A 27467-nucleotide genomic window follows, 5' to 3' on the forward strand; every position below is an offset into this window, starting at 1 on the left:
GTTATAGCGTAGCTCGATACAGATGTTCAGCTGCTCTACTGAGGTTTGGAGATAGACTCTACTAGGGCTGGAAGTCCCAAAACGTTCCAACTCCGAGCCAAGACACTCCGCCTGACCATATACAAGGCTTAGGGAGAGGAACTACTGTGGGTATCATGTTTGCTCGCCGCAACTCGTGTGACGTGCATACACACTTGGAAGTCACTTGGAGGGGGGCAAGCCTCCGGGATGACGGCTGCTTCGGACAGAAGGGCCTGACTGAGGAAGGGGCATTTGTCAAAGACTAAAAGCTGAAGGACAATAGATGGTATATTACAATGGTGCGACTATTTTTGCAGGCGTGTGTGTTGCTCAGGGGCGGTACGAATGCGAAGAAACCGAGGCATTCCGTCACAGTAAGTAGAAGGCATCAAAACATGGAACGTCAACGAAGAGGATGTGTGATTGTCGCCGACCACCGCTTTGTTATCGGGGTCCCTAGGCTCCGGGGAATCCTCTGGGGAATGTCGCTGGTCTAATACCAAAGAGATTTTTGGCATATCTATGATAATATTGGGTTGCTGTTGGTAGCAGGTTGTTGCACAGGCATTAGAGCTAATTACGAAAGTGGATAGATGGCGGTAGGTGCAGACAGCTTCCACTTGTGAAACTGACGACTTATCTTGCAGCCAACCAACACAGGTCATCCCACCCACTCTCATCCAGCCTCTGTGTTTGCATTCATCAGGCTCTCAGCGCGAACAGCATCAGAACTGGAGGGATCACACAGCCACAATTTTCATGGCCGGCCACTACTGTGGCCCCCTGGGTGAGTCACAGATCAAACGCAGTCGCCCGCTACCCTCGAGATTCCCACGCTTCTTTCATGGCTGACTGATGATATCCTCGCCTCCCCCCGTTCATCCCAATTTGTTTATCTGGATCAGTGGCAGCCATGTCGACTCACGCATTCCTTCGGATGCCTCTGCATTTGCTCAGTATGGTGCTTTCACACCTAGACAGCATTCAATCATTACGATCGGCCATCTTGAGCCATTCGTCGCTTTATGTTGGGTTCAGGGAGAACCCAGACAGAGTTATTTCAGATATCCTTAACGGCCAAATGTCACCAGAGACAATGGTCTACGCCATAGCTGCGTACGAAGCCAACTCTATTGACAGTGACGACAAGGAGCAAATCGAAGATTTCCTGATGCGTTGGTTCGACTTCGCTGGACCGGACGCACCAGGCGAGTATTACATCACACCGGGAGAGCAGGATCCATCCGTCGCAAGTGCTCTGAGCAGGACCCACACCATCGTCCAGTATTTCACTCGGGACCTTGTGCAGGACACGCTACCACTGAGCCGCGAGGAGCTCGGACTTGAGCGTTCGGACCACACTCGAGCTTCTCCGAGCGAGGTCTTCCGAATTCATCGCGCCTTGTACCGCTTTCAGGGGTATTGCAACCTTTTCTTCCGCGATGAGAAGGAATTCTGTCCCGACCGGGAGCGCACAAGCGCTTTATGCGCCTTGCTGCACGTCTATTTCTTCGGCTTATTCTCTACTTGGGTGAATGAGCAACTTGCCTGCGTCCATGATTACTTGGAACGAGTCCTGTCTCGAGGTTGGCGTACCACCCTCACGCCTACCCTTCCAGTTATACACGATGCTAATTTTCATCCTCAGCCTTTGATGATGTTGCTGCCCACGATGTCCAATGGGGCTTCGAGTCTGTTGACTGGCTATCCAAAGGAAAGGCTAATGAGCACAAACAAGCATACGTAAGTGTTCGAAATCCCACTCTAAACAGGAACTGCCCGTCTAAGTCGTTTTCAAGCTATCGTACGGCCTCCACTTTCTCTTCAGACTCGACCAAGCCCAGAGCTGCAACGAACGGCTGGAGATACTGCACACGAAAGGCTAGTCACCACCGCACACCAGGAACATGTTAGCCTCCCACTTCAGATATGCCACAGTGCCTTCTGACTATGTTTTTTTGAACCATTATTACACTCCTCTTGAGGACTGGACCCCAGAGCACCTCAATGACCTGCGAAGGTGGGGGACAGACGGACCAGTCGACGGGATCAAGTCGGGCCCTTTCCGAATGTGGTTGGAGGCGCACAAGGGTTTTCGCGTGAGGGATGCGGTGTACCACGAAGAGCACCCGCGCCTCAGGCGGTGCGGTTATGTTCTGTGGGATGCTCCAGATCCTCCTATAGATGAGAAAGTGCTCCGGGGCCACTTCCTGGATGCGCGCAGGCAGGGTCTCCTTGACTACTTGGCGCTCAATGGGGCCAGGGACAAGATGAATAAGTCCTGGACGGAGAGAGCCGCGATATACGAGAGCGGTGGACGCGGCTACTGGAATGAGGGTGATTTGAGCCAGGTCGTTTGGAGTGAGGGAGCGTCGCAAGTGGCAATGGGATCAAGCATGGAGAAATTACGGGTATTGTAGAACAAATGGCAAAGCGACGCTGAGGTTGTTATTTGTTTGTACTGTAACATACCTAATTCGGGGGCTCTTTTTCGGTGTGTCATCAATCGACGAGTTTAGCAGCAAGCATTACCTAGCCAGGAACTTACCTGGTTGCTATGCTTCTAGATAATAGACAAGTTCTACTGCACCTGCCTGACTATCCCGCTAAACTATAGCCAACCCCTTTACGCATCACCTGACAATCTAAAGCTCCACCTTGAGTAGGTAATGAGGAACAGGGGACGCAGCAGTGCAAACACGCCCCGCCATAGGCGTGTTTTGAGCAGTTCGGAGGCCCGTATTTGGTGTCTGAGAGCATAGTCAAAGTGCCACCGTCCAGAGACGGATGGGGTGTTTCAGCTCCTGCGGTGACAACATTGTAACCCCGCCCATCACCTCCGACAAGCAATCGGACCGAGCAACCAGACGGCACCGGGGCGAAACGATCCACATCCACGTCTGAAATGTTTGCCATCGGTTCGCTAGAGAGCCCCGACAACTGCAGACACACGAAGGCCGTGTCATCCGAGTCGGCATATGGCCATGGCCCCCGTCGTTATCTCGCTAGGTTACTCGTACTAACGGCCCGAAGGGATAATTCCCGGGTCACCACGTAAGTGCACGACCTAGCCAATCCCTCATCCAATCCGATTCGCCAGCACCCCCGTCTTATTTAGTCCCATTCTCGACCGCAGGTATCTGCACCGGCCCCCCGGGGCTGTTTTCTTGCCTCGCCGTTAGGATCTCCACGCCCGTCTCAGTGACCAGCAGGGTATGTTCTACGTTGAAGCGTTAGTTGTTGGGGTTCGCACGGACAACTAGATTTGGGGAAAAGCGGGAGGGGGTTAATTCTCGTACCAAACTGAGCAGTCCGCTTCCCGTCGATTGTCGCGCTCGTCCAGTTATCGGGCCAGGTGACATCGCGGTACTTTCCAAGCGCGATCATGGGCTCGATGGTGAAGGTCATGCCGGGCTTGCACTCGCCGACGGCCTTGTTCTTGGCATAATGAGGGATGTTGGGCGGGCAGTGGAAGACCGAGTTGATGCCGTGGCCGACGTACGTCCGGATGACGCTGCAGCCCTTGGACTTTGCGTGCTTCTCGATGGCGTTGCCGAAATCCCGGAACAGCGTCCCCGGCTTGACCATCTTGATGGCCTCGTCCAGGCACTCGCGCGCCGCCTCGACGACGCGGACCGTGTCCGGGTCCGCCTTGGCCTTGTCGCCGACGTAGTAGGTCTCGTTCAGGTCGCCGTGGTAGCCGTCGTGGTAGAGGGTCACGTCGAGGTTGATGATGTCTCCGTCGACGAGAGCCCGCTTGTCGGGGATGCCGTGGCAGATGATTTCGTTGACCGAGGTGCAAACCGACTTTGGGAAGTAGTTGTAGTTGAGGGGAGAAGGGTAGGACTATAAGATTGTCAGCGGAACCTTGCTCGGGATATTTGACCACAGAAGACGGCTTACATTCCGCTCCACACACGCCTTGTGGACGATCTCGTCGATCTCGTCTGTTGTGATCCCTGGCCTCAGCGCGGCGGCTGCGATATCCAGCACCTCTCTTGCCAACCTCCCCACCTTCCGCATCTTATCCTGGGCCGTCGCATCGAGCTGTTCGATCTTGTTCGAACGGGCGAGGGACCGTCCGGATTTGGGTATGCCATCGACGGCGTAGTCGGGGTGGGGTATCGAGCTGGGCACCTTTCGCCTCGGGGAGAGAGGATATGCTGGTCGGAGAGGCCCAGTGAAGGAAAACTTGGGGAACGGGTTGAAGTATCCCGTCAACGGGTCGGGTTTGGGGGTATTCGCGTTACCGCTTGCTATTTCGTGTATGGCTTTGTGAGTGCGCTGGAGGAGCAAATTGTCAGCACAAGCAAACGTGCATGATATGGGCTTGGGATCAATGGCTCTGTACCCAATTCTTCTTAAAGCAATCTTGAGTGCAGAAGAAGCTGTCTTTAAGGCCAATTTTCAGGCAGGTCGGGCACTGCAGTGTCCCGGCATCGTTCGGACAGTCTTCCCCAAGGCATTTCTTCTTGGCAGGAGGCTGGTCACCCATGATGGTTAAGACAGGCTTAGGATGGATCCTGGGCAGTATAGCAATTACGTCGTAGGGAAATAATAATTCTCTCCAGACTTCACAAACGGGGCGTTACTACGTCGGTGTTGTCCAAAAAACAAAAACAATATCGATTCCTTGGTGGGGGATGTCGTTCGAAGTTTTGCGCGCCCTTCGTCACCGCCTTGTGCCACCGCCCTGCCGGGTATCGCCGATCGCACAGGGACCAGGATCTGTAACTACCTCTAACCACAAGAGGAAGTCAACTGGAAAATCACCTCATTTTCCTCCTTTTCCGAAGTATATCCGAGCCGCCGAGGCAATTCCATCACTCAAAAGTCTCAAAATATTCAAATGCATCTAGGTACGTACATACAATACATAAAGTTTGTCAGCACAACTTTGGGTGTTTGTTGAGCCCTGCCAAACGCCACTGCTTGGATCATGGCTGAAAAGCAAAAGGTTGTGGTTGTTGGCGCTGGGCCTGTCGGCTCACTTGCTGCGCTTTATGCAGCTCAGAGGGGAGATGATGTCGAGATCTATGAGCTCCGAGATGGTGAGTTGTACAGTCTTGCGGTTTCATGAAGTCACTCGAAGCCCCCCGTTTCTCCCTGTCCGTCGTGTTCCACCACGTCAAGGCGGCGCAATCCACAGATCTGCGAATAATGTGTGCGATGTGATCCGGAATGTTCGATCATTGGCTGTGGCTTAGTGGAGGAGATTGTCGATTTCAAAGACGCATCAGCTGATCCTAGCCCCAGATCTAAGAGACCCCTCGACAACACCACTCAACTTTACACGATCGATCAACCTCGCGCTTTCGGAGCGAGGCATCAACGCCATGCGCCATTCGGGGCAGCCAAAACTGTTGGATCATGTGATGGCTGCTACCATCCCCATGAGAGGAAGGATGATTCACGGCAAGCGGCCCAACGGGCAAATCTTTGAGCAAGCACAGGACTACGATGCTCATGGGAGGGCAAGTCAAATTCCGGTCTTCCCGAGATGCTCATTGCAGACGCATCCCCAGCCCCTTTTGGCAGTTCGTGGCTAACTCCTCCTCCCTCAGGCAATTCTTGCCGTAGACCGTGGAGGCCTAAATAAGCGTCTACTGGACATCCTGGAAGGCATGCCGAATGTGACCTTCTACTTTAACCACAAGTTGACCGGAGCCGATTTCCGGAAATGCAAGGCTTGGTTTGAAATCCAGGGGAAGGAGTCGTCGACAGGCCGGGCAAGGGAGATCGAGATTGATTTTGACCTCATGATAGGGGCAGATGGCGCTCACTCCGCTGTAAGGTACCACATGATGAAGTTCACCCGCATGGACTACCATCAGGAGTACATCGATACGCTCTGGTGCGAGTTTCAGATCAAGCGAAAGGAAGATGCCCCGGAGAACGAGCCAATGGCCAGGTTCAGGATATCGCCCAATCACTTGCACATCTGGCCTGGCAAGGAGTTCATGTTTATTGCCATCCCAAGCGACGTGAGTTCATGGCACCCAGACATCGGACAGCTTGTTACATCAACGTTATGGCTGCTAATTTGGCACAGGACGGCTCATTCACCTGTACTCTCTTTGCGCCAAGCGAGGTGTTCGAGAGGCTCGAGATCAACCCGGATCAGATCCCCTCCTTCTTCGACCACCACTTTCCCGGCGTCACCGCCCTCATCCAGCCGTACGAGCTCATCACGTCTTTCCACCAGAACCCACACCTGCCCCTCATCAGCATCAAGTGCAAGCCCTACCACTACGGCTCCTCGGCCGTGGTCCTCGGCGATGCCGCCCACGCCATGGTGCCATTCTACGGCCAGGGCATGAACGCGGGCCTCGAGGACGTCCGGATCCTCTTCGGCATCCTCGACAAGCACTCGCTCATCGGCGGCCGCGACGACGACGACGAGGAGAGCCGCTCGGCCGTCGTCCGCTCCTCACAGCGCGAGGCGGCCCTGGCCGAGTACACGGCCGTGCGCGCCCCCGACGCCCACGCCATCAACGACCTAGCCCTGCAGAACTACGTCGAGATGCGGTCCGAGGTGCTGTCGCCCATGTACCGGCTGAGGAAGTTCCTCGAGGAGTCGCTGTCGGTGCACCTGCCGGGGCTCGGCTGGCAGACCAAGTACGCCAGGGTGTCCTTTGGGAACGAGAGGTATTCCGAGGTCGTGGCGAGGAGCGACTACCAAGGCAAGGCTCTGGTGCGGGGGTTCTTTGGCGCCGTGGGACTGCCGCTGCTTGCCGGTGGGTTCCTGCTATACTTTAGGCACCGGGGGGCGTTGAAATCGGCTGTGCGAGCGTGTTTTGGGTGGTTGTGTAGGTCTGTGAGGAGATGATGGTGTGGGTGGGCTTACGTCTAGCTACCCCTGAGTAGCATCACTCTTCAGTTTGTAATAGCATTTTGGATATGGTGATAACATCAGAAGCTCACTTGGGGTCCTTAATACTGAAGCTGGTCCATATGATCCACCGCGTTGGACACTATCAGGACAAGGTCCTCAGTGAGGAAGCGGATGGCGCGGGTAGAGTCGCAGGCGATGACGGCGATGGCGGCCTCGAGATCCGCCACGAGAAGGCAGATATCAATGGTGGCGGCAATGCCGGCAGCACCAACCAGCACGCCGAGCCAAGCAGCAATGGTGCTTAGAAGGGAAAGCGTATCGGGCCTGACCGCCCCAGTTGGTACCGTCACTGGCACTGGCACCGTCATTGTCGTCGTCATTGTCGGCGTCGGCGTCGGCTTCTTTACCGCCATAAGGGCGGCACGGCTCGGCGTAGGGGTGGGGGTGGGGGTGATGGGCATTTGTTCTTTATCTAAGCACAGTCTGAGTCAGTGTGTGTGTTTCCTGCTTTCAAAATGCTGCCCAAGCGCCCCTGGAAACTACAAGTACTTATGCTCAGTCAACTCTCCTCGAGGAGAGCTGTAGACTTGTCGGGATCAAAGATCCTCTAATAGCTGGCAGGAACTTCCCCCTAAGTTTTGAAGTAGGTAGCGAAAGCTTTGCGGTTTGGGGAGGTAATATCAAAGATAGACAGAGCGTTTTAGGGGAACGGCCAAAACATGGGCATCCATCTTAAAACGAAGGATTTGGAAAGAACGACGAGACACATGAATTGCAGTAACATATTTTCCCCATCGACGTTGCTCCCCTATTAGAGGGCCAGGCATGAGGGGTATGTCAACAAAGAGACCAACATAGGCCATTGTAATCTTTGGTCCTTGGCTTCAGCCAAGCATCCACCACCACAGGAGCACGTAGGAGGGTGTCTTCAGACCAGGGGGTGCCCGGAAGTCTGGCACTATGGGGACAGGCACTGGGGGGGACAAGCACTACTTACAAAAGGGCTGCGAGAATCCTGATTAGACTGTTAAAAGAAATCTTCTTGCTGGTAATTACAACCCACTCATACCAAGGTAGGTTTAGATATAAATTCATCAATAGACAGGATAGCAAGCGCAATATACTCTAGTAACAACGGTTTTCTCGCTTGTTTGGCAAAGAATCTGGGATATCTAAATCGGCACAATGCTGCAGCGGTTCCGAGCTTGGCTGAGACGTAAAACACGTCGCGGAGATACCATGATGCCCCGGGTCATGGCCGAAAACACTACGTCGACCACAAGTCAACCAAACTCAACCGCCCCTCCCCCGCCATACGAGAGCCTCGGCCATCTCTCATTGGACGAACTTCTCCAGTCCGTTTTACTTAGGTTGATGTGGACCACGACCCTCGATAATAATCTAGCTATCTTGCCAACGGCACCATCAACGTACCGGCCTTCGCTACTGCCATTGCTAACTGTCCCCTCTGCCATCGCCGCCCAGGCTCCTGCGGCTACCGGCACTTGCCTACGCCGCCGTGGACGCCAGTACCGTCGCTGATTGTGACTTAAACTTGTCTAGAACCTCAGGGCAGCCACAAATATCCAATAATAATTCATATAATAGGCTGTTATCTTCGACCATGAATGTGTAGAGCAGAATTTGGTGAATTGGTAGAGAGCGCTGCATGTGCCCATATCCACGCCCATAAAGGCGTCCCCACTGCCAGCTCCTTTCAGCTGAAGCTGCTCGGCCAATTATAGCGCGAGACGCCATGTTTAGTAGGAATCTGGGAGAGCATGAAAACAAGGCAGATCAGACCGTCTGGAGTCCTGGGAGAGTCGTTTCGCGGCGAGGGATCACGTGCGACACTGCGGCAGGGGGGCGAGATGTCGAGATTCGTCTTTCATCACATCTCGAAAGCCCAAATGTTGTCATTTCAGTCCGATATGGCTTTGCATATCCCGGGAAAGGGCACCGTGGTAAACACGTTTGCATGACGGGGATGTGGGTGCATGAAACGTTTGGGTATATCTGGCCGCGTTCCGGCAAGCCTCCGCATCAAAGAGATCAGCCAACCTAAATGTCCCCAGGAAACACCAAGCGACGCTTAAAAAATGGGATTCTTTTTAGCCTGGAAAGATGGGGAAACGGGGAAACGGACGGCGTAGAAACACTATGCGTTCAGCTGGGCAAAGTCTGGGCCAGTGAGCGGCCCGGGCTGTGGCGAAGGGGCATCTCCATGTCTATATTCCTTGCGCTGATGACGTTTGATAGACATCTCTGAACACTGGTTTATGGCCGACCGGGTAGGCGAAGTCCTATGCGTAATCTAAAATGTGGCTATGGAGTGGTGATGAATCCAAGGATCAAAATGGCGGCCATCACCGCCCGCTCATGCTTTACCAAGTGGTTGGGATGCCATGAATAATGTTGTCAATGCAGGCAGAAATGCAGGGTAGCTGTAAAGCCGACGGGAACAGAATGTTAGGAGGGAAGAGGCAATGAATTGTCAACGTAGTCTTGGAAGGAAGTGTCAGGTAGAAGAGAAGAAAGCGAGCTAGAAGCCCAGGCCGTGGTGTCACATTGAGACACATCGCGAGATTCGGCACGAACCGTGGCGATTTGGCCTGCTGGCACGCAATGGGAATCAGGATGGGGGGGCAAGGGGACAAGAGCCAGGAATCGAACAGGTTCGGACGAGAACCACTTCTGAGGAGACATGGCTGGCAGACCAAGTGTTTGCAATGAAGAAGCAAAGGGCTCCAGTGTCAAGTAATTGTTTCGGAGATCTGAACGATCGCTGTGCCCGACACCCGGTTCTGAGGCAACACGAGACCCGCAATCCTTTTTGATACCTGCTTGAGAGTGGATGGTAAGATGTGAGCGGTTAGCTGTCATTAGATGATTGGGCTCGATGGGTTCATTCGATCTGTTTTTATGAGACCAATTCCTTGCAGAGGCTCCATGTCCGTGAATCGCTATCGGACAACTGAGACAGACGAAAAACAGGCCCCCTGGTTGAAATTTACGCGAAGGCGGAACCTGAAGCTGAAGCCGAAGCCGAAGCCAAGAAAGGACTCAGGATGGCCGGTGCAAGCGTGGCCTGCCAAGCCTTATATGAAGTGGTCTAGCGAGCCACGGACGGTCTTCGTTTAGGTGGGCATTGGAAAAGACTAGCAGTCAAACTGGCGAGGTCTCAGATGCAGTCTCAGAATCCTAATGCGGCTGTTTGATCGGCTTGATCCGAACTTAAGCGAGGCGCCAAGGATGGACAAAAGTGGGTTCTGCAGTGACGGAAAAGGGCCAGGGGCACAGGGGGTTTCCCTGCAACCCGAGGCAAGCTCGCGGATTTCCTTTGGCCCAAGCTCAATACAGAAGCAACGGCAAACCCATCCCAGCAAACGGGTTGATGATCCGATATTCACCCAAATTGCCCAGGGAGTGGGCCGAGAATCATCATCAAGCTTAAACATGAAGCAAGAGCACCACTGGGATGCGCCAAAGGTAAAAGGCAGTATAATTTGGACTGTAGATCGGCGGACTTCTGTCGACCTGAGCGACCTAGACCCATTCTCGAGTCTCTCTCCTTTCTCGGAGCCAGACCCCGAACGTTCCGAATCGACCGCCTTGAGGGCTCGGGCCCAGCCCAGTGAGCAAAATGTTGACTGCAGCAACTCCTGAAGCAAGGATCGCAAGGTTGGCTACAGGAACTGCAATTCGACCCTGCTATTGGACCGAGTTGGGACGGATCCCCCCGACTCCCTGTCAAGGAGCCTCACAGCTGGGAGCCCCAGGACCCCAAGCAATCGCGGCTCCCCAGCTAACCAGATCAGATGATACAAGGAGTGTCCCATCAGATGGGATAACGCCGCTAACGCCCATCTCGCCCTGTTGTCGGCGCCCCTTGCCCTCCCCTCGTCCTTCACTATCCAATTTCCAGTGCTGGTATGATCGCCATTAGGGGGGCTGGCGCTCTGCCGCCATGTCTTGGCCCGTGTCGCAACGTTCGTTCTAGCCATGGCCGTCCGCCAATCTCTATATAACCTCTTTTCCCAGGCTGCTTAGCAACTGTCTTCCCTCCCTCATCAGTCCATCAAACAAGGCCTGCAGCTCTCTTTCTTTGCTTACCTTTTCGCTCTTTAAGTTCTGTGAACTTGTTTTTGTTCTCGACGCTCTTTCAGCTCGACATTCGCTTCGCTTCTCGTACACATTGCAACCTCAAAACCGCTAGTTCGGTCTTCGTCTCGACTCTCCCCCCCCCCCCAGCATCACACACAATCCGATTAGGAGAAGGAAGATCAACACGTCCAACATGTCTAAAGCCATCATCCTCTCTGCCCTTTTGGCTTTTGCCGAGGCCCGTTTCGGCCAGGAGGGTCTGATTCAGAATGCCATCTCCTCCCTGGGCAATTTTGGTAACCCCGGTGAGGCCGCTACCCTGGCTGGTGGCAGCCCCGGCGTTCTTCTCGGCGGTGCCAATGCCTGCGCCAAGGTAAGAAAAGAACAGAAACCGTTCCCCCGGGGTGACACTTGCGAGACGGGACCTAGATTGCTGACCCCATGCCCCGCAGCTTGAACTCGCCGACAAGATTGTCGCCACGCTCGGTAACGACCCCGCGGTTATCGCCGCCGCTGCCCAGCTTGTCGCTGCCGAGAAGAACTTCAACCCCTTCGCTGCGGCGACCCCCGTTATCTGCAGCGACGCGAGCCTCCCTGTCACCGTGGAGCTCCGAGGCATTGTCCCCCTCGTCGACCCCGATGTCCTCGGCTCTGATATTGAAAATGCCAACTCGGCCACGTCGCTGAAGACGCCCTTCAACGCCGCAGGCCTCAGCGTCGCCGATGTGATGGCTGCCAACGGCTTCTCCAACTTCACTACCCAGGGATCTGATGGTGCTGCCGGTGCTGCTCCCGCTGCCGCCGCCGGCGGTGCTGCTGCCGCTGCTCCTGCCGCTGCTGCTCCTGCCGCTGTTGTCGACTGTGGTGCCGGCGCAGCAGCTGCTGCTCCCGCCGCTGCTGCTCCCGCCGCCGCCGCTCCCGCCGCCGCCGCTGGCGCCGCTGGTGCCGTGGTCAATGGAGTTCAGCAGTCGACGATTGCCGGCCTCGACTTCGGCCTCTGCGTCCCCACTGTCAAGTTCGAGCCTGGTCTCAACGGCCGCAAGGACACCGAGTTCACCTTCCAGGCCATCGACCCCATCGTCAACAAGGGCCAGCAGGAGGCGCTGAACCCGGCCATCATCTTCAACCGCATCTGCGACCAGCTGGGCAATGTCTGCGAGGCTAGCGATGCCGCCAAGGCGGCTTGTGAGCAGGCCAAGGCCGACCTGAGCGGTGGCGACCGCAACGCCGCTCTTGCCGATGCCTGGAACACCCAGCTCGGCTTCGCTGGCACCGATATCAACCCCGACAACGCTCCCCAGGCTGGCCTCATCGGCCACTCTTAATCAACGAGCGGAGTGTAGTACGTATCACGGTGGGGTTGTCGGAGTTTCTGTGAGCTAAGGGACGGGTTTTGATCTTCTTATTCTTGGACGAACAACATGTATTATTCAGCTGCGGCGCAGAACTTGAACGTAGGTTCCATGCCTAGCAAATGCTCATGGGGGGAATGGAGTTTGTGCTCTTTCTCTCTCTCTCTCTCTCTCTTTGCAGCGGGATGCAAAGCACTGGTGTTAGACGGGTGTGTGTAACTAGATACCTCCTGGGGGAAAGGAAATTTGGGGGCAAATTCACGAACATGACTGCTCATGATAACTGCTTGAGACTGAGTTGCCGTCTCCAAAATATTGGTGACCTGCCATACTCTCTCCCATTTGAGGCGGAGTCCTCGGATTGGAAACCTTGGTGGGGGTGGTGGGGTGGTGGGGTGGTGGGGTGGTGTACATCGGCCTGTGGAGTCGAAGTCGGGCCCCCTCCGGAATGGAAAGGCGTGGAAATTGGGGGACCAGCAAGAATGGAGAACATTACCCGCAATTCAAGCTGCATGACGCCATGCTTGGTCAACTTCGATGACACCGCCCGCAGTTTGATATGGATGTGGATAGGTACCTAGATAGATTGGTAGACAGGAATACATATAAGGTAGAAGAGCTGCTGCCGCTTTACCGACTGGAATACTGCATGCCGATACTGCCTGTCCACCAGCAAAATCATCCGCCGATTGAAGCGTCGATTCGATCATTTCTCACAGCAGTCTACCACTACCAGCCAACCAAGCTGCAGCCATGAAGGAAGCTCTCATCGCCCCCGGGCCCAAAGTCCAGATCGTGGACTCACCGATCCCCGAGCCAAATGACGACCAGGTGCGGATCAAGGTCGTGGTCAGCGGGTCCAACCCCAAGGACTGGAAGGTGCCCGAGTGGCAGAACACCGTCATCAACCAGGGCGACGACATCGCCGGCGTCGTCGACAAGGTCGGCGCGAACGTGACCGAGTTCAAGCCCGGCGACCGCGTCGCCGCCTTCCACGAGATGATGTCCCCGCACGGCAGCTACGCCGAGTACGCCATCGCCTGGGCCCACACGACGTTCCACATCCCCAAGACGACCAGCTTCGAAGGTGAGTTGCGCGCGCGGGGACAGACTACCAGCTAGAGAAACGGAGAACTTACCAACTGACACACAACCAGAGGCATCAACCATCCCCCTCGCAGCCATGACCTCCGCCATCGCCCTGTACAACCACCTAGGCCTCCCCGAGCCATGGCGACCGGCCGACCCCGGCGCGGACCCCACCCCGCTGATCATCTATGGCGCCGGGTCTGCGGTGGGCGCGTTCGCCATCCAGCTGGCGCGGCGCAGCGGCATCCACCCGCTGATCTGCGTGGCGGGCCGGTCCTCGGCCCACATCGAGACGCTCATCGACCGCAGCCGCGGCGACATCATCGTCGACTACCGCGGCGACACCGACGCCGACTCCGGAAAAGGGGTGGTGGTGAAGCGCCTGCGCGAGGCGCTGGGCGGGAGGACGTCGCTGCACGCGCTCGACGCCGTGTCCGACGCCGGGAGCCACGCGAACCTCGTCGCCGTGCTGGGCAAGGGGGCCAGGGTGGCGCGCGTGCTGGCGCCCAGGGCGGGCGACGACGCGAGCGGCGTGGAGGTCAGCCAGACCTTTGTCGGGAGCGTGCACAAGGACACCAAGGACTTTGGATTCGTCTCCTTCAGGCTGTTTGGGCGCGGGTTGGCCGAGGGCTGGTTCGCCGGCCACCCGACCGAGGTGGTTCCCGGGGGCCTGGGCGGGGTCCAGACGGCGCTGGACAACCTCAAGGCGGGGAAGGCGAGCGCTGTGAAGTATGTTTTCCGCATCGCGGACACTGAAGGGGTTGCAGGGAAGTAAACTGGGGGCCTGTTGGTGAGGCTGATGATTCGGAATGCCTTGTCTGCTCCATGGTCACAATCGGATGCAGCATTATTGGGTGGTTTGGCTTGGCAGAGGCGGGTTGTTGAGAAATCGTCAAGAGGCCTTGATTTCTTTCCGGTTCCAAAAAAAAAAAAAAAAAAAAAAAAAAAAACCCAAATTAGGGGTTCGCGTCGGTAATAATGCTGGGGGCACAGTGCCGCTTCTCTTCTTTGCTTCCTTGTTATTTCACGTGCAAGTTTTCGAGTTTGTCAAGGCACTCTTTGTTGACTTGGAAACAGGCCCTGAAAAACACCTCGCTAAAGTATCGTGACACAGCCACCACCATTGCCTAGAACCAGGCCGCATGGGGAAAAGATGCCGAGGCGTAACCACCAAAATGTCACAGCACCAAATGAGGCAGCCACAATCAATTGCTGCATATATACCTCCAGCGACCTCCTCGCGAGCCGCACTGAGACGGGCATACAGCTGAGAATGAGTTGCAGTTGAAGTCACAATTATTACTCGCGGAAAGCCTCTTATCCATCTCAACAATAAACCCGCCGATCGGAACAGGATCACATACATCACGGCCATGGCAGCCGCCGACGGCCAAATTTGCGTCGCGCCCCTCTCCAGCCCGTACTCGCTCCTCCCGCGCGCGCACACCTACTCCCTGGTCGTCGCCCTCCTCCTACCCCTCCCCCGCGGCTGGCTCTTCCGCGCCGCCCTAGCCGCCTTCACGACCCGCACCGCCGTCGCCGCCGTCGATGCCGTCGTCCTGCTGGTCAACATCTCCTCCTCCTCCTCCTCCTCCTCCTCCTCTTCCTCCGCGCCGGCCCCCCTTGATATCTTCGTCGCCCTCGAATTCCTCGGCCTCGCCGTCGTCATCGCCTGCTGGCTCCTCCTCGCCTCGCGGCGCGCCGGCGCCTCCGCCGCCCGCCCGCTCATACGCGCCTGGGGTGCGGCCGTGACCGCCGGCTCGGCCGTCGCCTTCGCCGCCGTCACGCGCCTGGGCCGCCTCCTCTCAGCCGGGAACCCGGGCCCGGGCCCGGGCCCGGGCCCAGACCCGGCCGCCGCGTGCCGTCGCAGCCACAATCACGGCGTCCTGGTCGGCCGTGCGGCCGTGTTCGGCACGCCCGAGGACGTCGCCGTCCTGGGATCGGTCGCGTCGAGGGTCGCGTGGGTGGTGCGCAGGGTCGGGATCCCCGCGGTCGTGCTGTCGGCCGTGGCGTTGCTGGCTATCGCCCTGCCGCAGTCGGCGGGGCTGAGCGGGAGGCGGCCGGACGAGGAGCGCGGTTCCGAGGAGGTGGTGAGGGACGCGGCCGCCGGGCCGTGGAGCCAGCTCGGGCCCGCGAGGACGGTCGTCGGGATGGCGCTGCTGGTGTCGCTTCCGGCCGCGGCCGTGTTTATGGCCGTGTCGTCGGAGCAGTATCTCCACTCTATGGCGCGGGATCTGCTCGAGGTCGAGCCCATATCTTCTGTCGGGCAGTGGGGCGTCTGGGCGGCGACCGGCGTGGTTGTGGTGGCGACTTTTGTAAACGCCATGAGGGAGAAGATGGGGTTGGGGCGCTCCACGGGGAGCGCAACTGGCCATCTCCCGGCGCCGGGTCAAGACGGGGCCATCAAGTTCTAACTCGGTTAATCTAATGATGTATAATTAGCAGCTTTGCACCGCTACCAAACCATGGTGGTGATGGTTTTTATTATTCCCGACACATGGGATGATTCCACAGGGCTTGATAGCTCCCTAGAAACTGCCCCCAATTCCTCTAGCCTTCCCGGGAAGACCATGGTAAACTAACAGGAGAGACATTCGTAAGTTTTGGTAGTTCTCAATCAGGCGGCGAATCCAATCATTTCTGGGTATACTCTGTATTTCGCTTTGTGACAATGACGGAAACGTGCCGTTTCACCTCTTCGTGGCAGGGCTGACAGCACCATCAGAAGGACAGATCCGGCAAGTTTCTCAATCTTACTGATGTCTTCCTGGTTACAAATGCCTTGCGCGACAGCCAAAGCCGGATTCCGCTGCCAAGAGTGTCCGTCGTCATTGGCAGGTATATTTCCCCCCAGATGGCGTTACAGGAGTCCCTTGAGGAAATATGGGTTTATTATGTCGCAAGATACAGCCATCTGTACACGTGATCTACAATCCTGTTTTGAGGTGGGGCTAAGAGTCTATTTAGGAGGCGCAGAATCCAAGCAAGAAGCAAGGCAAGATGGCCGAGCGGTCTAAGGCGCTACGTTCAGGATGCACTTCCACAAAGTCAATTAATTCTTCGTAGTCTCGCAAGAGGCGAGGGTTCGAATCCCTCTCTTGTCAAGTTCCTCACTTCATTTTTTTTGGTTTCTCTCAAAACTTTTCCAGTATGATCCTGAGTATGATCTTGAACATTTTAAATTTTTTTAAAAAAAACAAAGCAGCTCATTCAAGGCAAGATAGCTGAATAGGGCGCTTTGCTTGAGATACACCTTTCATATCCTTAATTCCTTAAGAGTCTAGTGGCTGGCTCCCACTTTTATCATGATCATTTTTTTACTTGTATTCTTTATTCAAGGCTATTAGAAATAGCGAACCTTCCTTTGACGGTGCGGAGAGTTGCTGCCAGTGAGGGAGCTCCTGGCATGGCAGCTCTGCCTGGTTGGTGCATTCTATAATGAACAGGGAGCCTAGGGCTACGGGGGTTTTAATAAGAATTCTAAGAAGGAGTCTAGTCGTAGATGGATGCCGCTCCACTAAACTAGCTTTTGTGCGAAATGCTCCAGAGCACTTACATTGTCTGTAGGAAGTATCTCGAGAGACGTGGCCTTGAAAGCACAAGCATAGCTATAAGCTAGCAGATGGTATACCTAACGCTATAGAAGGTACCGAATAGAGAGTGTAGAAATCGTATTTCGGACATGGTTCTTTCCTACAATATATGTGGGCTACCAGGTGGGTGAAATGGGACAAGGTAGTCACTCGTTTCCGTACATATTCAACTCTTTCTTCATCCCGGATACATATGCATTATTGATATTTGACTGGTCGAGGCATTTGAGAAAGACTTCCACAGTTTGATATCAGCAACCGACTAGGCCTAGTTGGATCACTACTACACCCACTGGGTGATCCTGGCCAGGAGAAATCGTGGCCATATTGCCAATGTGGGATGTGGGACCTGAGAGCCAACCGAGAGCTTCCGTAATAATTCGAGTCAGGAGTGGGTAGGATAATAGATAGTTCTGATCAATATCTCGAGCAGAAGAGAAGAGTTAATAGTTGTGGCAGCTCCAAACATTGGAGTAGTTCTTCCACTCGAAAATCTCGACAGCACGAACTTACCATTCCAAGCCCCTGAGATTATAGAGGAGATCGTATCAATTTGTCTACTTCAGCTTCATTCAGCCATGGATCCGATCCTCTACGAGACTCAGTTTTGGAAAAGAGCCTATGATCCCGACGAACTTCCTCGGCTGATTTTTATTCTGCACGCCATGGTAGTAGCTGCAGCGCAGTTTGTCGACCGAGACAGGCACCCACAATTCTATTGCGATTCGGAGCGTCTCTGTGCTCGTTCGTGGAATGCTGTGCTGCTGGCCACGATGGATCAGCTGTCTGTCGAGGATCTCCAGGCCTTCATCATCGGCGCCTTCAATGACGTGAGGACGTGTCCCCGTCAAGCGCAAACGACCCATGCTAACATCTTGCCAAAGTCGGCGGTGGAAACTCTTCCAAAGCCTGGTCCATCGTTGGATCCCTGATGAGGACGATCGAGTACTTGCAGCTCAGCATCGAGTCCGGTAACCATGAGAATCCGCCGCTCCTGTAACCCCTGATGTCGTTGCCACCGTAGCAAAACTGGACGGGAGCAGGAGAGGCGGAGAGTATTCTGGATTGTTTTTCAACCTAGAGAGGCTAGAATCGTTTCTTTTCCCTTGTCCATTGGTCGGCTGGCAATCTCCCCTGGTTACTGATTTTATTTGCTTCCAGATTCTGCTTGGTAACCGCTGGATATTCGTCATTTCTACCGTCTCCCCTTCAGACTACGTCCATTCTGAGCAACAGGGTGCCGAAGTTGATCAAATACTAATCCACATACACAAGCCTGTGGTCCCAATACCTCTTGTGATCCCTCGAGTTGTGACTCGCGGTTGCGTTCTTCGATCGCCTCAAATGTCCTCCCCTCCTCCCCATTCTCGGCCGAGACGTGCCCCCCACTCAAGATCAGCCGGGCTCGCTCACCGCGAGCGACAGGACCAAGGTGTTCTCGACAAGCGCCACGGCGGTGTCCAGATACCGCCTGGCAAGCCCTCCCTACCCCCGGCCAGCCAGCGATTGCGAGAGAACCAGCATACAGTTGGCGGAAATAAACCCCACGGACGAGTCTGGCAGGGGCGGTTTCGCCGCCGTGCCCGATCGGCGCGGCAAAGTCCCAGAGCGGCAGGCAGCGGCCGGCGGAGCAGGTCTAGATTGCACATCTAGACGATGAAGACCAGGAAGGCGTCGCCCAGGCTGGTAGTGGCGACGCCCTCCTGCATCAGCTTGTCCCGCGAGCGGATGGCGCTGACCTTGTCGTTATACCGGGCGAAGAGCGAGCTTGTGGCGGTCAGGACCGGTTGCAGCGCTTTCTCGTCGTGGAGAAGCTCCCACCACTGGCGCATCGACAGCTAGACCCTGGAAGACATGTCGTGGGTGTCGGTACGCTCAGCGGCAGCGTGAATTGGTTCCGACCCGGGCTCGCCGATGCTCCGCAGCTTCTTACGGAGCAGCGATACTTGCGGTCCGTCCGCCTAGACCTCTCGATTCGTATGGCACGCTCGAGCAGAGAATAGATGCATCTTGGGAAGAACCCACATGTCCAGAAGCTGGGTTTGTGGAAGACAAAACGCCCCGCTCCAGGCCCACTCCAGGCCCGTCCTAGAGCACGTACTCGGGATACGAGGTGGGAGGGTTCTGCAAGCCGCCAACAACACAAAACATCACTTCTAGATTGCGACTTGCTAATTTCTCACATTGTCTGACAGTCCAATAATCGTGGTGCGCAGGATCCTGCCCGTGATGTCTTCGTCGAAGAGCTCGGCAAGCCTTTCTCTTAGCCTTGTCGGTGGCCGCATACCATGATTATCCGTCTCCAGCTGGTCGGTATGAGTGGAGGCACTCGTCTCACTACCAGAAAGATGCTCAGGACCACTGCCCAAATCAGGGGTGTGGGGTTCCCTGGAAGAGCAAAGGTCACCAGGTCTACGCATAGCACAGAGGTATGAATTTAGACCTCGGGATTACTCTTTGAAGTATCCATTCTCTGAGAGCCTAGGTCGATCTTGACTGCCTTGCCGGCTGGGTATGTTGGGTTTCCAGAGTCGGTGGAACATGGCTCCGAAGGGGAAACGCAGGTTCCCCGATCAGACACAGATCCATGCATCGGCGACGATGCCCAAAGGAATCCGCCCAGCTTCCAGACCCCGGTGACTGAGCAGATAGTCTTCCAATTGGCCCAATGGTTGCTTAGCAGTCAGCTGATAGGGGGGGGACCCTTAATCTTTCCGTCACGTGGTAATATGCCGGTCGCGCATTACGTCATAGGTGGCGTACGGTTACAACCCTGTTGTGGCTGCACCAAGCTACGTAAGGCTACTCCCTAGCGCCCGCCGGTGCAGCGATGACCTCATGATCGGAGAATTGCATTCTTTTAACAGGTCTGCATTCACCCTCAAACCATCATGTCTGGAATTCGGGCCAAGAGATTGATTGACTTGCCCAGGGATTTCTTGCTTCTCAGCCACTCATTTTCCACATAGCCGAGTTGGCCACTCAGTGCCCACGTCACTTCATGCCCAAAATCTTGCAAACCAGCCCAGCGGCTGATCGTGTCCCCCACTGATAAATTGACTTGTGAATCCTCATCGCAGGTCCTGCCTCTTTCGCTTCTCTTTTGCTGCACAAATACAACCTCCACCCTTCCTGTCTTCCACATATCCAGACCTTCAAGTCCTGCTTATTTCTATACCTTGATCCAATTAGTAGTAATTGAGCCGTCAACATGATATTCGGATTCGTCGGTATCATCCACCTCGTGGCGGTGGTGTTCTCCATCGTTGAGCTGGGTCTGACAGCCTACGGTACGGCTCCCCCGCGGTCCCCTATCCTCTCGACTTCGCACCGCTAACCTATGCCCTTCTAGTCGTCAGTGTCTTCGATGGCCCCTGGGCCAGCTCCCCGAGTAGGGTCAACTTCATGCTCTTCAACTCGATCTGGTCGCTGCTCGTCCTCGCCTACGTGGGCCTCACACCGCTCTACTACACCCGTGTCTTCCACCGCCTGGCTTCACTCGTGCTCGAGGCTATCACCATGATCTTCTGGTTCGCCGGCTCTATCGCCCTGGCCGTCGGCTTCGGCGGGCCATACAGCTGCGACGGCAACTCCGTCTGCGGCTCCATCACCGCCGCCATCACCTTCGGCTTCTTCCTCTGGGCCCTGTTCACCGCCCTCACCGTCCTCGACACTATCGAGTCGATGCGCTCGCGCCGTGGAACTACCCACAGTCACACCAAGCCCTATGTCGGAGCCTAGATGCTGCGCGACACTAAGATAAAAGGGGGACGAGAGGTGGAGGGTGGAAGGGCAAGCCGGTAGAAGTTTTGTGGTTTTCAGAAATATATATGCATGTCAGCAAATGGGATACCCACGTCGTTTCCTAAATACAGGTAAACTCAAGCCCCTCGATGTTAGTCTATCAGGACCATATGTTTGGGTATATAGCCGGAGTCATTGGCGTGCTATCTCGCTTTCCCCGAGATATGATATCAAAACATAATACTCTAATGACACGTTCTTATCGAGCCGTTGACAATTCTCTTTTTCGTGCGCGGTCCGGAGCCGTTGCTCCTCTGGCCTGCAGTATGCATCAGTTTCATCATACCCTGCATCGATGAGCGGGTCGTCCTTTAAGATTTTCATGTTCAACTGCTTCCCGTGCTTGATCCAGGGTTCTCCATCTGTCATGATTTCTCCTAATCCATTCATACCCAGAGCCGCGAAAATGGTTTGTAGACTGGCCATCTGCTCCATGTCTCTGGACCGGTGCTTCGCCGACCATGCCCTGGGCCACAGGCTGGCATGGCACAGAAATATGGCTATGCGTCTGTTCCCTTCTACCCAGGGCTCCTCCCTGTCGCAACCCTCCGCGGCTGCCCAGGTCGCCGCTGCCTGCAAGATCTACCATTGCGGTTTGCCCACAAGAGCCTCTGCTGGGCCATGCGCGTGGATGCGTGGGAGATATGCTGGGAGGTGGTGTAGCAGGTTGAGTGCCCTAACCTTGGCATCTGCCTTGACACAGTCAACATTACTGGCTGCATCTATCCTGACCTGGCCTTGCTAACAGGGTGGGCCTGCCTTCCACAACCTGGCGCAGCTGGCCTAGATAAGCTGGTCGAGGAACTGCCGGTTCTTTTACAGCGAGGCAGAGAGGGGCGCGTACCTGCCTGTCAAGGAGATCGCGTCGGTCATCTTCTGTTGGGCACATGGACCTCGACAAAAGGGCATGCCGGTGCCAGGCAAGGCGTGTGGACGACGATGATGGGCAACACCTTCTCCAACAAAAAGGTGGGCGGGACCATCACATCTGAGACTGGACGGGAGGGACAGGAAAGATTCGTGTGCGAGGTGTGGCAGAAGGGTATGCGGGCTGGATTATACACGGCCCAGCGCTTGAGCGGTGCCGTCTCGCGGCTTTGCCATGACGAGGCCACGCATGAGACAAGCCAGCCTAGATTATCTCTCCTTGATAGGTTCTGCACTGGAATTGATATCGATTTGGGTATCGCATGGAAACCGGTTTCCTACCTACCAGGCTCAATCCAAACCTGGGAACGCCGCTATCTTGGGGGCCTGGTTACCCCTGCCTTTTCTGCGCTTTTTCTTCGGCTGCTTTGAGGATTTAGCAGGAAACGAGTCACTGTCGCTATTATCGTCATCGTTCTCGCCGTCGTCGTCGTCGTCGTCGCCATCACCACCACCATCACTCCCCCCCAGTCTTTTGTTGCCCTTCTCCTGAGCACCAGCCTCCTCCTCCTCCTGTTCGCCATCACCGGTCTCGTTTTCTGCCCAGACCTTTACTGTTCTTCCGCCCCCGCTGATCATCCTGCCCTGGCTGTCAAAATTGATGGCAACGACGCCCTCGACCTCGTCGTGCTTCAGGGTGCTCTGGATCTCTCGCCGCTTGAGGTCGACGACGCTCAGGCTCCCATCCCCCATGCCCACCACCACCTTCTTGCCCCACCCCAGCTCCTCCGGGACCCTGACGATGGCATCGAGGCTCTCGCCATCCTTCTTAGACTTCCCACCGCCGACGTAGATGCGCTCCTGCTGGTCGTCCCAGGAGCCTTGGTCCCACAAGGTCAGGACCCCGCCACCGGTGCCGACGGCCACGACACCGTTGTTCCGGAGGCGCTTTGGGCCCAGACCGGTGGGGATCATGGTCGAGCACAGCAGCTCGTCCTCCTGGTCTTCGGACCTGGCCAGGATGCCGTGTCGCAGGTCGGTGACGGCCAGCGTGGTGCCGCCCGTCGACACCCACTGCTTGGGGAAGCCCGACGTGCTCTCGGCCGAGGGCGGCAGCGGGGTGAGGCTGGTGATGTAGTCGTCGTGGGGGATGTGCTTCCGCACCGGCTGCGGGTTCAGCGTGCCGCTCTCGCGGATGTCGAAGATGTAGAGCGCGCCCGAATCGGTGCCGAGGAGCATCGTCTGCGGGGACAGGGCGTGCATTATCGCGGGCGAGTCGGTGTCGTCGGACGAGCTCGTGCGGGGCGGAAGGGCGATCTTGGAGGTGACAACGCCGGTGGTGGGAGAGAAGTGCTTGACAATGCCGTCGGTCCCGGCAGAGAAAAGAGCTGAAGCTTGTCAGTTTCGTCGATCCAACGCGAGACGCGAGAGACAGGTTCGGCGGCGAGCCAACAGACGTACATTCCCCGTCATGGCTGTAGGCAAGACAGCGGCAACTCCCCTTGTGCCTGCGCGTGCTCCATATGCTTTTGATCAGGCCCCTGCCGGTTGTGGAGTTGCTGCCCTCACTGCCTTCGTCCGCGCTAGAAGGCAGACGGAAGCACTCGACGTGGCCGCTTGACAAACCCACAGTCAGAAGAGGCTCGGACGGGTGAAGGACCTGGGTGAAGATGTCGGCCCTCAGCGGGAGGGTGCAAAGATTCTCAAACATGGTGCCAGCGGTTGCAATTGGCCATGGATGCTTTTCTCTCTTGCTTTGCTTTTCGACCATAGATTCTGATGCGAATTTTTCCACCCTTGCTGTGCTATAATTAGGCAGTCCCCACATCGCGCAATGCGGGGGTGCCTAGGTAGTGTATGTCTTGTACATAAATTATGTACATACAGACAAAGTACCGAGCGAGCATGGATCCATCCAATGTGTGCTGTAATTACCACGTCTGCCCCTGGGGAAAATCATGGATACAACGGACCCCAACTCCATCATCAAGACGCATCATTCCAGACGCATGCTGCTGGAATTGAAGCCACCCAAGAGATAGTTTACACGCGCGATAGGTCGGACCTGTAATTTCATAGTCGACCCGAGACCGCCAACATGAATCTCACCTGGCCGACTATTCTTTCCTGGCTCTCGATTTCTATTCTTGCAATGCCAGCTGCAGTTGTCGCCAGGTCGCCAAGATGCATCATGTACCTCACCGGGTGTGTATCCTTCTACCCCCTCGCCTTTCTTCCGGCCACAGTTGAGTCTGTCCAGCCTAACGTTCCATCTCGGCAGTCAACATCCGATTATGCCATCGCCCGATCGGCTTCAAGAGGTCACCCATGTGACCCTCGCTTTCATGGGTTCAACCCTGTTCAACGAGCCGGGCCGTTCGGAATGGCCTCTGTTCACAACGGTTGACCAAGTCCGCGCCAACTTTCGTCCAGGAACGAAGGTCATGGTGGCCATTGGCGGTTGGGGCGACACCTATGGCTTTTCGGCCGCCTCCTTGTCTGAAGAGAGACGACGAGCGTTTGCCGAGAACGTGGCCCGCATGGTTTCCGATACGGGGGCGGATGGTCAGTCACCATGGTTTAGCGTTGATCAAATCTGGATTGATACTTCCGGGACCATTGATTACTGATTAGTTTATCTAGGAGTTGACATTGACTGGGAATATCCGGGGTAAGATGCAGCAACTTGTCTGCGAAGCTTGTTTTGATTCTGACCCTTCCGTCCTCTCTCACAGTGGTAACGGCGAAGACTACAAGAAGGTGCCCAACGAGGCCAAGGCGTGGGAGATTGGCGCATACTCTCTACTCCTCGGCGAATTGCGGAAGGCTCTGGGCTCCGAGAAGCTCATCTCGGCAGCGGTGCCGGGCCTGCCCCGGGACATGCTTGCCTTCACTCGCGAGACTGTCCCTCTCATCATGAAGCATCTGGATTTTCTGAACGTCATGGCGTACGACTTGATGAATCGACGGGACAACATCACGAAGCATCACAGTGGCGTCGACCTTAGTCTTGCTGCCGTTGACGCCTATGTTGCAAATGGGGCATCTCCGCAAAGTCTCAACTTGGGCTTCGGCTTCTACGTCAAGTACTTTCGGACCGAGCACGATTCGTGTAAGATACCTACCTCCCCGATCGGCTGCCCAACGCTTCTATTAGAAGACCCAGAGACCGGAGCAGACCTGGGCCGGACTGGTGGGTTTTCTTGGCACGATCCAGTTCCCCAAGACGTTGCCGAATCATTCAACCGGGCGCTTCTCGACGGGATGTATGACGACCAGCATGGTGGCTACTATTACTGGGACGAGGAAGAAGATATGTGGTGGACCTTCGACACCGTTGATGCCGTGACACGCAAGTTCTCGCACATTGTCGATAAGAGGAGACTTGGAGGTGTCTTTGCATGGGGCCTTGGCGAGGACGCCCCTGTCTTTGAGCATTTCAACGCCGTTAGTAATGCCGTAGCCGTGCGGAGGGCGGCGAAAGATGAGTTATGATGTTGTTGCCTTGAAATCTCCTAGGAGAAGCTAATGGAAACTTGCTATTATCTTGAGTATGACAGGGCGACTTGAATGTCAACCGCAAAGATAGTGCTGCAGCTGAGAAATCCTGTTATTAGGTAGATTGCCTGTAAGAAATACACGAAGGCCGTCCTTCACTTCCGGTTTGTTTTGTGGTGGCGGTTTCCAATTCAGGATTCCACGCCCGTTCTCCTTCGCCGTCCTTTGCAAATTACAAGTGAGTTGTTGGTGACAGAGCATGGGTTTCCATCCATATCCAAGTGGAATCCCTCTCAAGGGTGCATCAGTCATACCCAAAGTGATTACCCAGTCGAGTATTGTCTCCCAGTCCGTCTCTTCTCAGCCCATCTCTTTTCAACGATAAGCGGTACTCTAGGGGGTACTGTCATAGAAGGTTGAGACTATGCTCAGAAGAAGGAGACATTCCAAACTTCGTAATTTTACTCGCCTGGCAGTGCCCTGGCCATTCCTCCCGACGCCTGCCTCAGCTGCTTGCGTCATGCGCAAAGAGTCGGTTCCAAATAGCCAGTTCCAAATATAAATATTATAGTTTGCGAAATGCACGTCGAGGCTTTAGTGTTTTTATTTGGTGAGTGAGTTATTATTGAGCCACGGCGATGCAGCAGCAAGGGAAGACAGCAGTGGAGAAGAACTGGAACTGTTTCCAACCCGTCTGCCGCCTCTCTTCTCCCGCCCACTCCAGCACCAAGTACGCAAACCTCGAAACCGCACCTCCACCATTTGACTGATTCTCTTCTTTCTTTTCGACGACCCTGAGAGAGAAATCACAGTCTCAGGCCGCATTTCGTTCCAGGCTATGTCTGCGGGTGCATGCTTTCTCAGCCTCCCGCCAGAGCTCTGAAACATCATATACCAACTCTATGTCATAGTTGAAAATGGCTACGTCTTCAATTTTCAGTCGGGCAAGCTAACTGCTACCAACAACAAACTCATCGATCTAGCGCTCATGTCCACATGTAGGCTTGTAGCCGAAGAAATGAAGGGCGTCGCTCTGCGCACAAACACCATCACCTTCACTACTGTGTACACTGAGGACATGCGCAAAAGGGCAGGCCGCTTCAATTCCAGAATGGCAGGCTCGTACAACATGAGAAGTCGCATGCTCGAATATGCGTGGCCCTGCATCACCACAGACATCTATCACGAAGTTGCTCGCGAGTATCCACGGTTTCTGCCTCTCCTGGATCAGATACAAGAAGACCGGATAACGGCGGGCAGAGGGATTCTCCCCACTGGTCCGATCGCCTCTATTGGGGTGAGGCACCCTCAGTGTATAGCCAATTCATTGAATATACGCTGCAGCTTGCCTCAGTCCAGCGCCTGGAGTTCACCATAGCAACCCTCCCATCCTTGTCGTATCTTGACCCCCCTGATCCCCATGAGATCCTTTTGCAAGATCCTGAGCCATGGGCTATTCCCACAGAGGACTACCTAACGGATCTGGACTACGCGTTCGACGGCCGTCCTGGATCCTGGGATTATTTCGATGGTTCAAAATACCGCTTTTCAGCAGCAGCCGCAGCCATCGAGTTTCTCAGGTCTCTCCAAAAGAACAGGCGTGTTCAAATACGAAAGATCCTATTACAGGAAGATCACCAAGCTGTGTCAAACCCAGCATGCCATGCCCAAGGCCTAATTCCATTCTGCCAGGAAAACCCACTTCTTCGCGTTGAGCGCCGTGTTAATCTATGGAGAAATGTCTTCTTGGGGCATGTTTGGCATAGCAGACAAGTTCATGACCCCGAGGATATTTCGCCAGCGGACATTGCTTGGGATGTTACCGCCCATGTGGCTGAGTGGATCGTTGAAGCTTTAACTCTCATTTCCGCGGGAATGCCGGCAGGTTCGTTCACCATGGTCTTGGACGGCGAGCCGGCGCCCGGCAGATGCTCAGAGATATTCCAAACGATACTTCAGCGAGACGTTGCCTGGCAGTCCGCTCTGGACGAGTGCTACGCTCGGGAACTTCTACCGACTCCATCTTCCTACCAAAGGAGGAGCAACACGTGCTACACCTTCGAGGACTTCCCGCAAGCGGTCCGGGATATTGTCAATAACACTTCCTTGGTTCGCTGCAACTTTGATCCGGGTGAGTTATAGGATATTGAGAAGGTGATCAAGAAACATCGTGGGTGGTCTTTGACGCGGTGGGCGAAGGGCTGGGAAGCTCAAAAGGTTAGGTTGTGACCAAAGAGGTAGGTTGTGGAAGCAAAGTATTCAACTAGTGAAAGTACTGCTGTAAGCAGTAGAAAGGCAGGAAGT

At 55.3% G+C, this 27467-nt stretch overlaps 14 protein-coding genes and 1 non-coding gene across 15 annotated transcripts; 11 read left to right on the forward strand and 4 right to left on the reverse strand.

The window, feature by feature from the left end:
* Window positions 1-317: 317 nt before the first annotated feature.
* Window positions 318-2600, forward strand: QBC33DRAFT_623954 (uncharacterized protein; the record flags this gene model as incomplete). The annotated part of the gene is made up of 6 exons (XM_060432921.1): window positions 318-395; window positions 615-620; window positions 682-808; window positions 999-1607; window positions 1670-1764; window positions 2007-2600. The coding sequence occupies 6 exons, from the start codon at window positions 318-320 to the stop codon at window positions 2439-2441; spliced, it is 1350 nt and encodes a 449-aa protein (XP_060278328.1). The 3' UTR covers window positions 2442-2600.
* A 434-nt stretch (window positions 2601-3034) lies between these two features.
* QBC33DRAFT_293375 (peptidase M24, structural domain-containing protein) lies at window positions 3035-4721 on the reverse strand. Its single transcript, XM_060423356.1, has 4 exons — window positions 4373-4721; window positions 3925-4305; window positions 3321-3867; window positions 3035-3241 (listed from the first exon to the last, which is right to left on the reverse strand). The coding sequence occupies exons 1-4, from the start codon at window positions 4514-4516 to the stop codon at window positions 3132-3134; spliced, it is 1182 nt and encodes a 393-aa protein (XP_060278329.1). The 5' UTR covers window positions 4517-4721; the 3' UTR covers window positions 3035-3131.
* A 239-nt stretch (window positions 4722-4960) lies between these two features.
* On the forward strand, window positions 4961-6850 carry QBC33DRAFT_564135 (kynurenine 3-monooxygenase; the record flags this gene model as incomplete). The annotated part of the gene is made up of 4 exons (XM_060430338.1): window positions 4961-5072; window positions 5278-5495; window positions 5586-6005; window positions 6074-6850. 4 exons carry the CDS (start codon window positions 4961-4963, stop codon window positions 6848-6850), a joined length of 1527 nt encoding a protein of 508 aa, XP_060278330.1.
* Window positions 6851-6954: 104 nt separating this feature from the next.
* On the reverse strand, window positions 6955-7317 carry QBC33DRAFT_564136 (uncharacterized protein; the record flags this gene model as incomplete). Its single annotated transcript, XM_060430339.1, has 1 exon — window positions 6955-7317. The coding sequence occupies one exon, from the start codon at window positions 7315-7317 to the stop codon at window positions 6955-6957; it is 363 nt and encodes a 120-aa protein (XP_060278331.1).
* A 3690-nt stretch (window positions 7318-11007) lies between these two features.
* QBC33DRAFT_293450 (uncharacterized protein) lies at window positions 11008-12428 on the forward strand. Its single transcript, XM_060423357.1, has 2 exons — window positions 11008-11333; window positions 11413-12428. The coding sequence occupies exons 1-2, from the start codon at window positions 11154-11156 to the stop codon at window positions 12283-12285; spliced, it is 1053 nt and encodes a 350-aa protein (XP_060278332.1). The 5' UTR covers window positions 11008-11153; the 3' UTR covers window positions 12286-12428.
* Window positions 12429-12979: 551 nt separating this feature from the next.
* Window positions 12980-14301, forward strand: QBC33DRAFT_293470 (chaperonin 10-like protein). The gene is made up of 2 exons (XM_060423358.1): window positions 12980-13399; window positions 13470-14301. Exons 1-2 carry the CDS (start codon window positions 13066-13068, stop codon window positions 14174-14176), a joined length of 1041 nt encoding a protein of 346 aa, XP_060278333.1. The 5' UTR covers window positions 12980-13065; the 3' UTR covers window positions 14177-14301.
* Window positions 14302-14460: 159 nt separating this feature from the next.
* On the forward strand, window positions 14461-15988 carry QBC33DRAFT_293485 (uncharacterized protein). Its single transcript, XM_060423359.1, has one exon. The coding sequence runs from the start codon at window positions 14775-14777 to the stop codon at window positions 15813-15815; it is 1041 nt and encodes a 346-aa protein (XP_060278334.1). The 5' UTR covers window positions 14461-14774; the 3' UTR covers window positions 15816-15988.
* Window positions 15989-16395: 407 nt separating this feature from the next.
* On the forward strand, window positions 16396-16505 carry QBC33DRAFT_t82. The gene has a single exon. It is a non-coding gene; the product is annotated as a tRNA-Leu (tRNA).
* A 1067-nt stretch (window positions 16506-17572) lies between these two features.
* Window positions 17573-17994, forward strand: QBC33DRAFT_564140 (uncharacterized protein; the record flags this gene model as incomplete). Its single annotated transcript, XM_060430340.1, has 2 exons — window positions 17573-17840; window positions 17879-17994. 2 exons carry the CDS (start codon window positions 17573-17575, stop codon window positions 17992-17994), a joined length of 384 nt encoding a protein of 127 aa, XP_060278335.1.
* A 649-nt stretch (window positions 17995-18643) lies between these two features.
* Window positions 18644-19537, reverse strand: QBC33DRAFT_519883 (uncharacterized protein; the record flags this gene model as incomplete). Its single annotated transcript, XM_060426317.1, has 5 exons — window positions 18644-18832; window positions 18928-19003; window positions 19096-19118; window positions 19178-19406; window positions 19449-19537. The coding sequence occupies 5 exons, from the start codon at window positions 19535-19537 to the stop codon at window positions 18644-18646; spliced, it is 606 nt and encodes a 201-aa protein (XP_060278336.1).
* Window positions 19538-19826: 289 nt separating this feature from the next.
* On the forward strand, window positions 19827-21017 carry QBC33DRAFT_552882 (marvel domain-containing protein). The gene is made up of 2 exons (XM_060429343.1): window positions 19827-20284; window positions 20347-21017. The coding sequence occupies exons 1-2, from the start codon at window positions 20206-20208 to the stop codon at window positions 20733-20735; spliced, it is 468 nt and encodes a 155-aa protein (XP_060278337.1). The 5' UTR covers window positions 19827-20205; the 3' UTR covers window positions 20736-21017.
* A 999-nt stretch (window positions 21018-22016) lies between these two features.
* Window positions 22017-23376, reverse strand: QBC33DRAFT_462184 (putative wd repeat-containing protein jip5 protein; the record flags this gene model as incomplete). Its single annotated transcript, XM_060425058.1, has 2 exons — window positions 22017-23053; window positions 23127-23376. The coding sequence occupies 2 exons, from the start codon at window positions 23374-23376 to the stop codon at window positions 22017-22019; spliced, it is 1287 nt and encodes a 428-aa protein (XP_060278338.1).
* QBC33DRAFT_552892 (glycoside hydrolase family 18 protein) lies at window positions 23309-25344 on the forward strand. The gene is made up of 4 exons (XM_060429344.1): window positions 23309-23870; window positions 23947-24230; window positions 24309-24336; window positions 24401-25344. The coding sequence occupies exons 1-4, from the start codon at window positions 23764-23766 to the stop codon at window positions 25158-25160; spliced, it is 1179 nt and encodes a 392-aa protein (XP_060278339.1). The 5' UTR covers window positions 23309-23763; the 3' UTR covers window positions 25161-25344.
* Window positions 25345-26052: 708 nt separating this feature from the next.
* On the forward strand, window positions 26053-26391 carry QBC33DRAFT_423222 (uncharacterized protein; the record flags this gene model as incomplete). The annotated part of the gene is made up of 1 exon (XM_060424131.1): window positions 26053-26391. A coding segment is annotated over one exon (339 nt), but the record flags the coding sequence as incomplete, so codon positions are not given.
* Window positions 26392-26576: 185 nt separating this feature from the next.
* QBC33DRAFT_462101 (uncharacterized protein) lies at window positions 26577-27305 on the forward strand (the record flags this gene model as incomplete). The annotated part of the gene is made up of 1 exon (XM_060425055.1): window positions 26577-27305. A coding segment is annotated over one exon (729 nt), but the record flags the coding sequence as incomplete, so codon positions are not given.
* Window positions 27306-27467: the final 162 nt, after the last annotated feature.

This window comes from Phialemonium atrogriseum, assembly GCF_030411735.1.
Source record: "Phialemonium atrogriseum strain 8032-3 unplaced genomic scaffold QBC33scaffold_47, whole genome shotgun sequence".
Taxonomy (NCBI): Eukaryota; Fungi; Ascomycota; class Sordariomycetes; order Cephalothecales; family Cephalothecaceae; genus Phialemonium; species Phialemonium atrogriseum.

What these genes read in the sequence shown, in the direction of transcription:
- QBC33DRAFT_552892 (XM_060429344.1), top strand. Translation starts at nt 23,764, where the DNA reads ATGAATCTCACCTGGCCGACTATTCTTTCCTGGCTCTCGATTTCTATT. An exon ending in TGCATCATGTACCTCACCGG is followed by an intron (nt 23,871 to 23,946) that starts GTGTGTATCCTT and finishes CCATCTCGGCAG; the next exon opens with TCAACATCCGATTATGCCAT. An exon ending in TTCCGATACGGGGGCGGATG is followed by an intron (nt 24,231 to 24,308) that starts GTCAGTCACCAT and finishes TAGTTTATCTAG; the next exon opens with GAGTTGACATTGACTGGGAA.
- QBC33DRAFT_552882 (XM_060429343.1), top strand. Translation starts at nt 20,206, where the DNA reads ATGATATTCGGATTCGTCGGTATCATCCACCTCGTGGCGGTGGTGTTC. An exon ending in GCTGGGTCTGACAGCCTACG is followed by an intron (nt 20,285 to 20,346) that starts GTACGGCTCCCC and finishes ATGCCCTTCTAG; the next exon opens with TCGTCAGTGTCTTCGATGGC.
- QBC33DRAFT_293470 (XM_060423358.1), top strand. Translation starts at nt 13,066, where the DNA reads ATGAAGGAAGCTCTCATCGCCCCCGGGCCCAAAGTCCAGATCGTGGAC. An exon ending in CAAGACGACCAGCTTCGAAG is followed by an intron (nt 13,400 to 13,469) that starts GTGAGTTGCGCG and finishes ACACACAACCAG; the next exon opens with AGGCATCAACCATCCCCCTC.
- QBC33DRAFT_293485 (XM_060423359.1), top strand. Translation starts at nt 14,775, where the DNA reads ATGGCAGCCGCCGACGGCCAAATTTGCGTCGCGCCCCTCTCCAGCCCG.
- QBC33DRAFT_293375 (XM_060423356.1), bottom strand. Translation starts at nt 4,516, where the DNA reads ATGGGTGACCAGCCTCCTGCCAAGAAGAAATGCCTTGGGGAAGACTGT. An exon ending in AGGCGTGTGTGGAGCGGAAT is followed by an intron (nt 3,868 to 3,924) that starts GTAAGCCGTCTT and finishes ACAATCTTATAG; the next exon opens with TCCTACCCTTCTCCCCTCAA. An exon ending in GAAGCGGACTGCTCAGTTTG is followed by an intron (nt 3,242 to 3,320) that starts GTACGAGAATTA and finishes GCTTCAACGTAG; the next exon opens with AACATACCCTGCTGGTCACT.
- QBC33DRAFT_293450 (XM_060423357.1), top strand. Translation starts at nt 11,154, where the DNA reads ATGTCTAAAGCCATCATCCTCTCTGCCCTTTTGGCTTTTGCCGAGGCC. An exon ending in GTGCCAATGCCTGCGCCAAG is followed by an intron (nt 11,334 to 11,412) that starts GTAAGAAAAGAA and finishes CATGCCCCGCAG; the next exon opens with CTTGAACTCGCCGACAAGAT.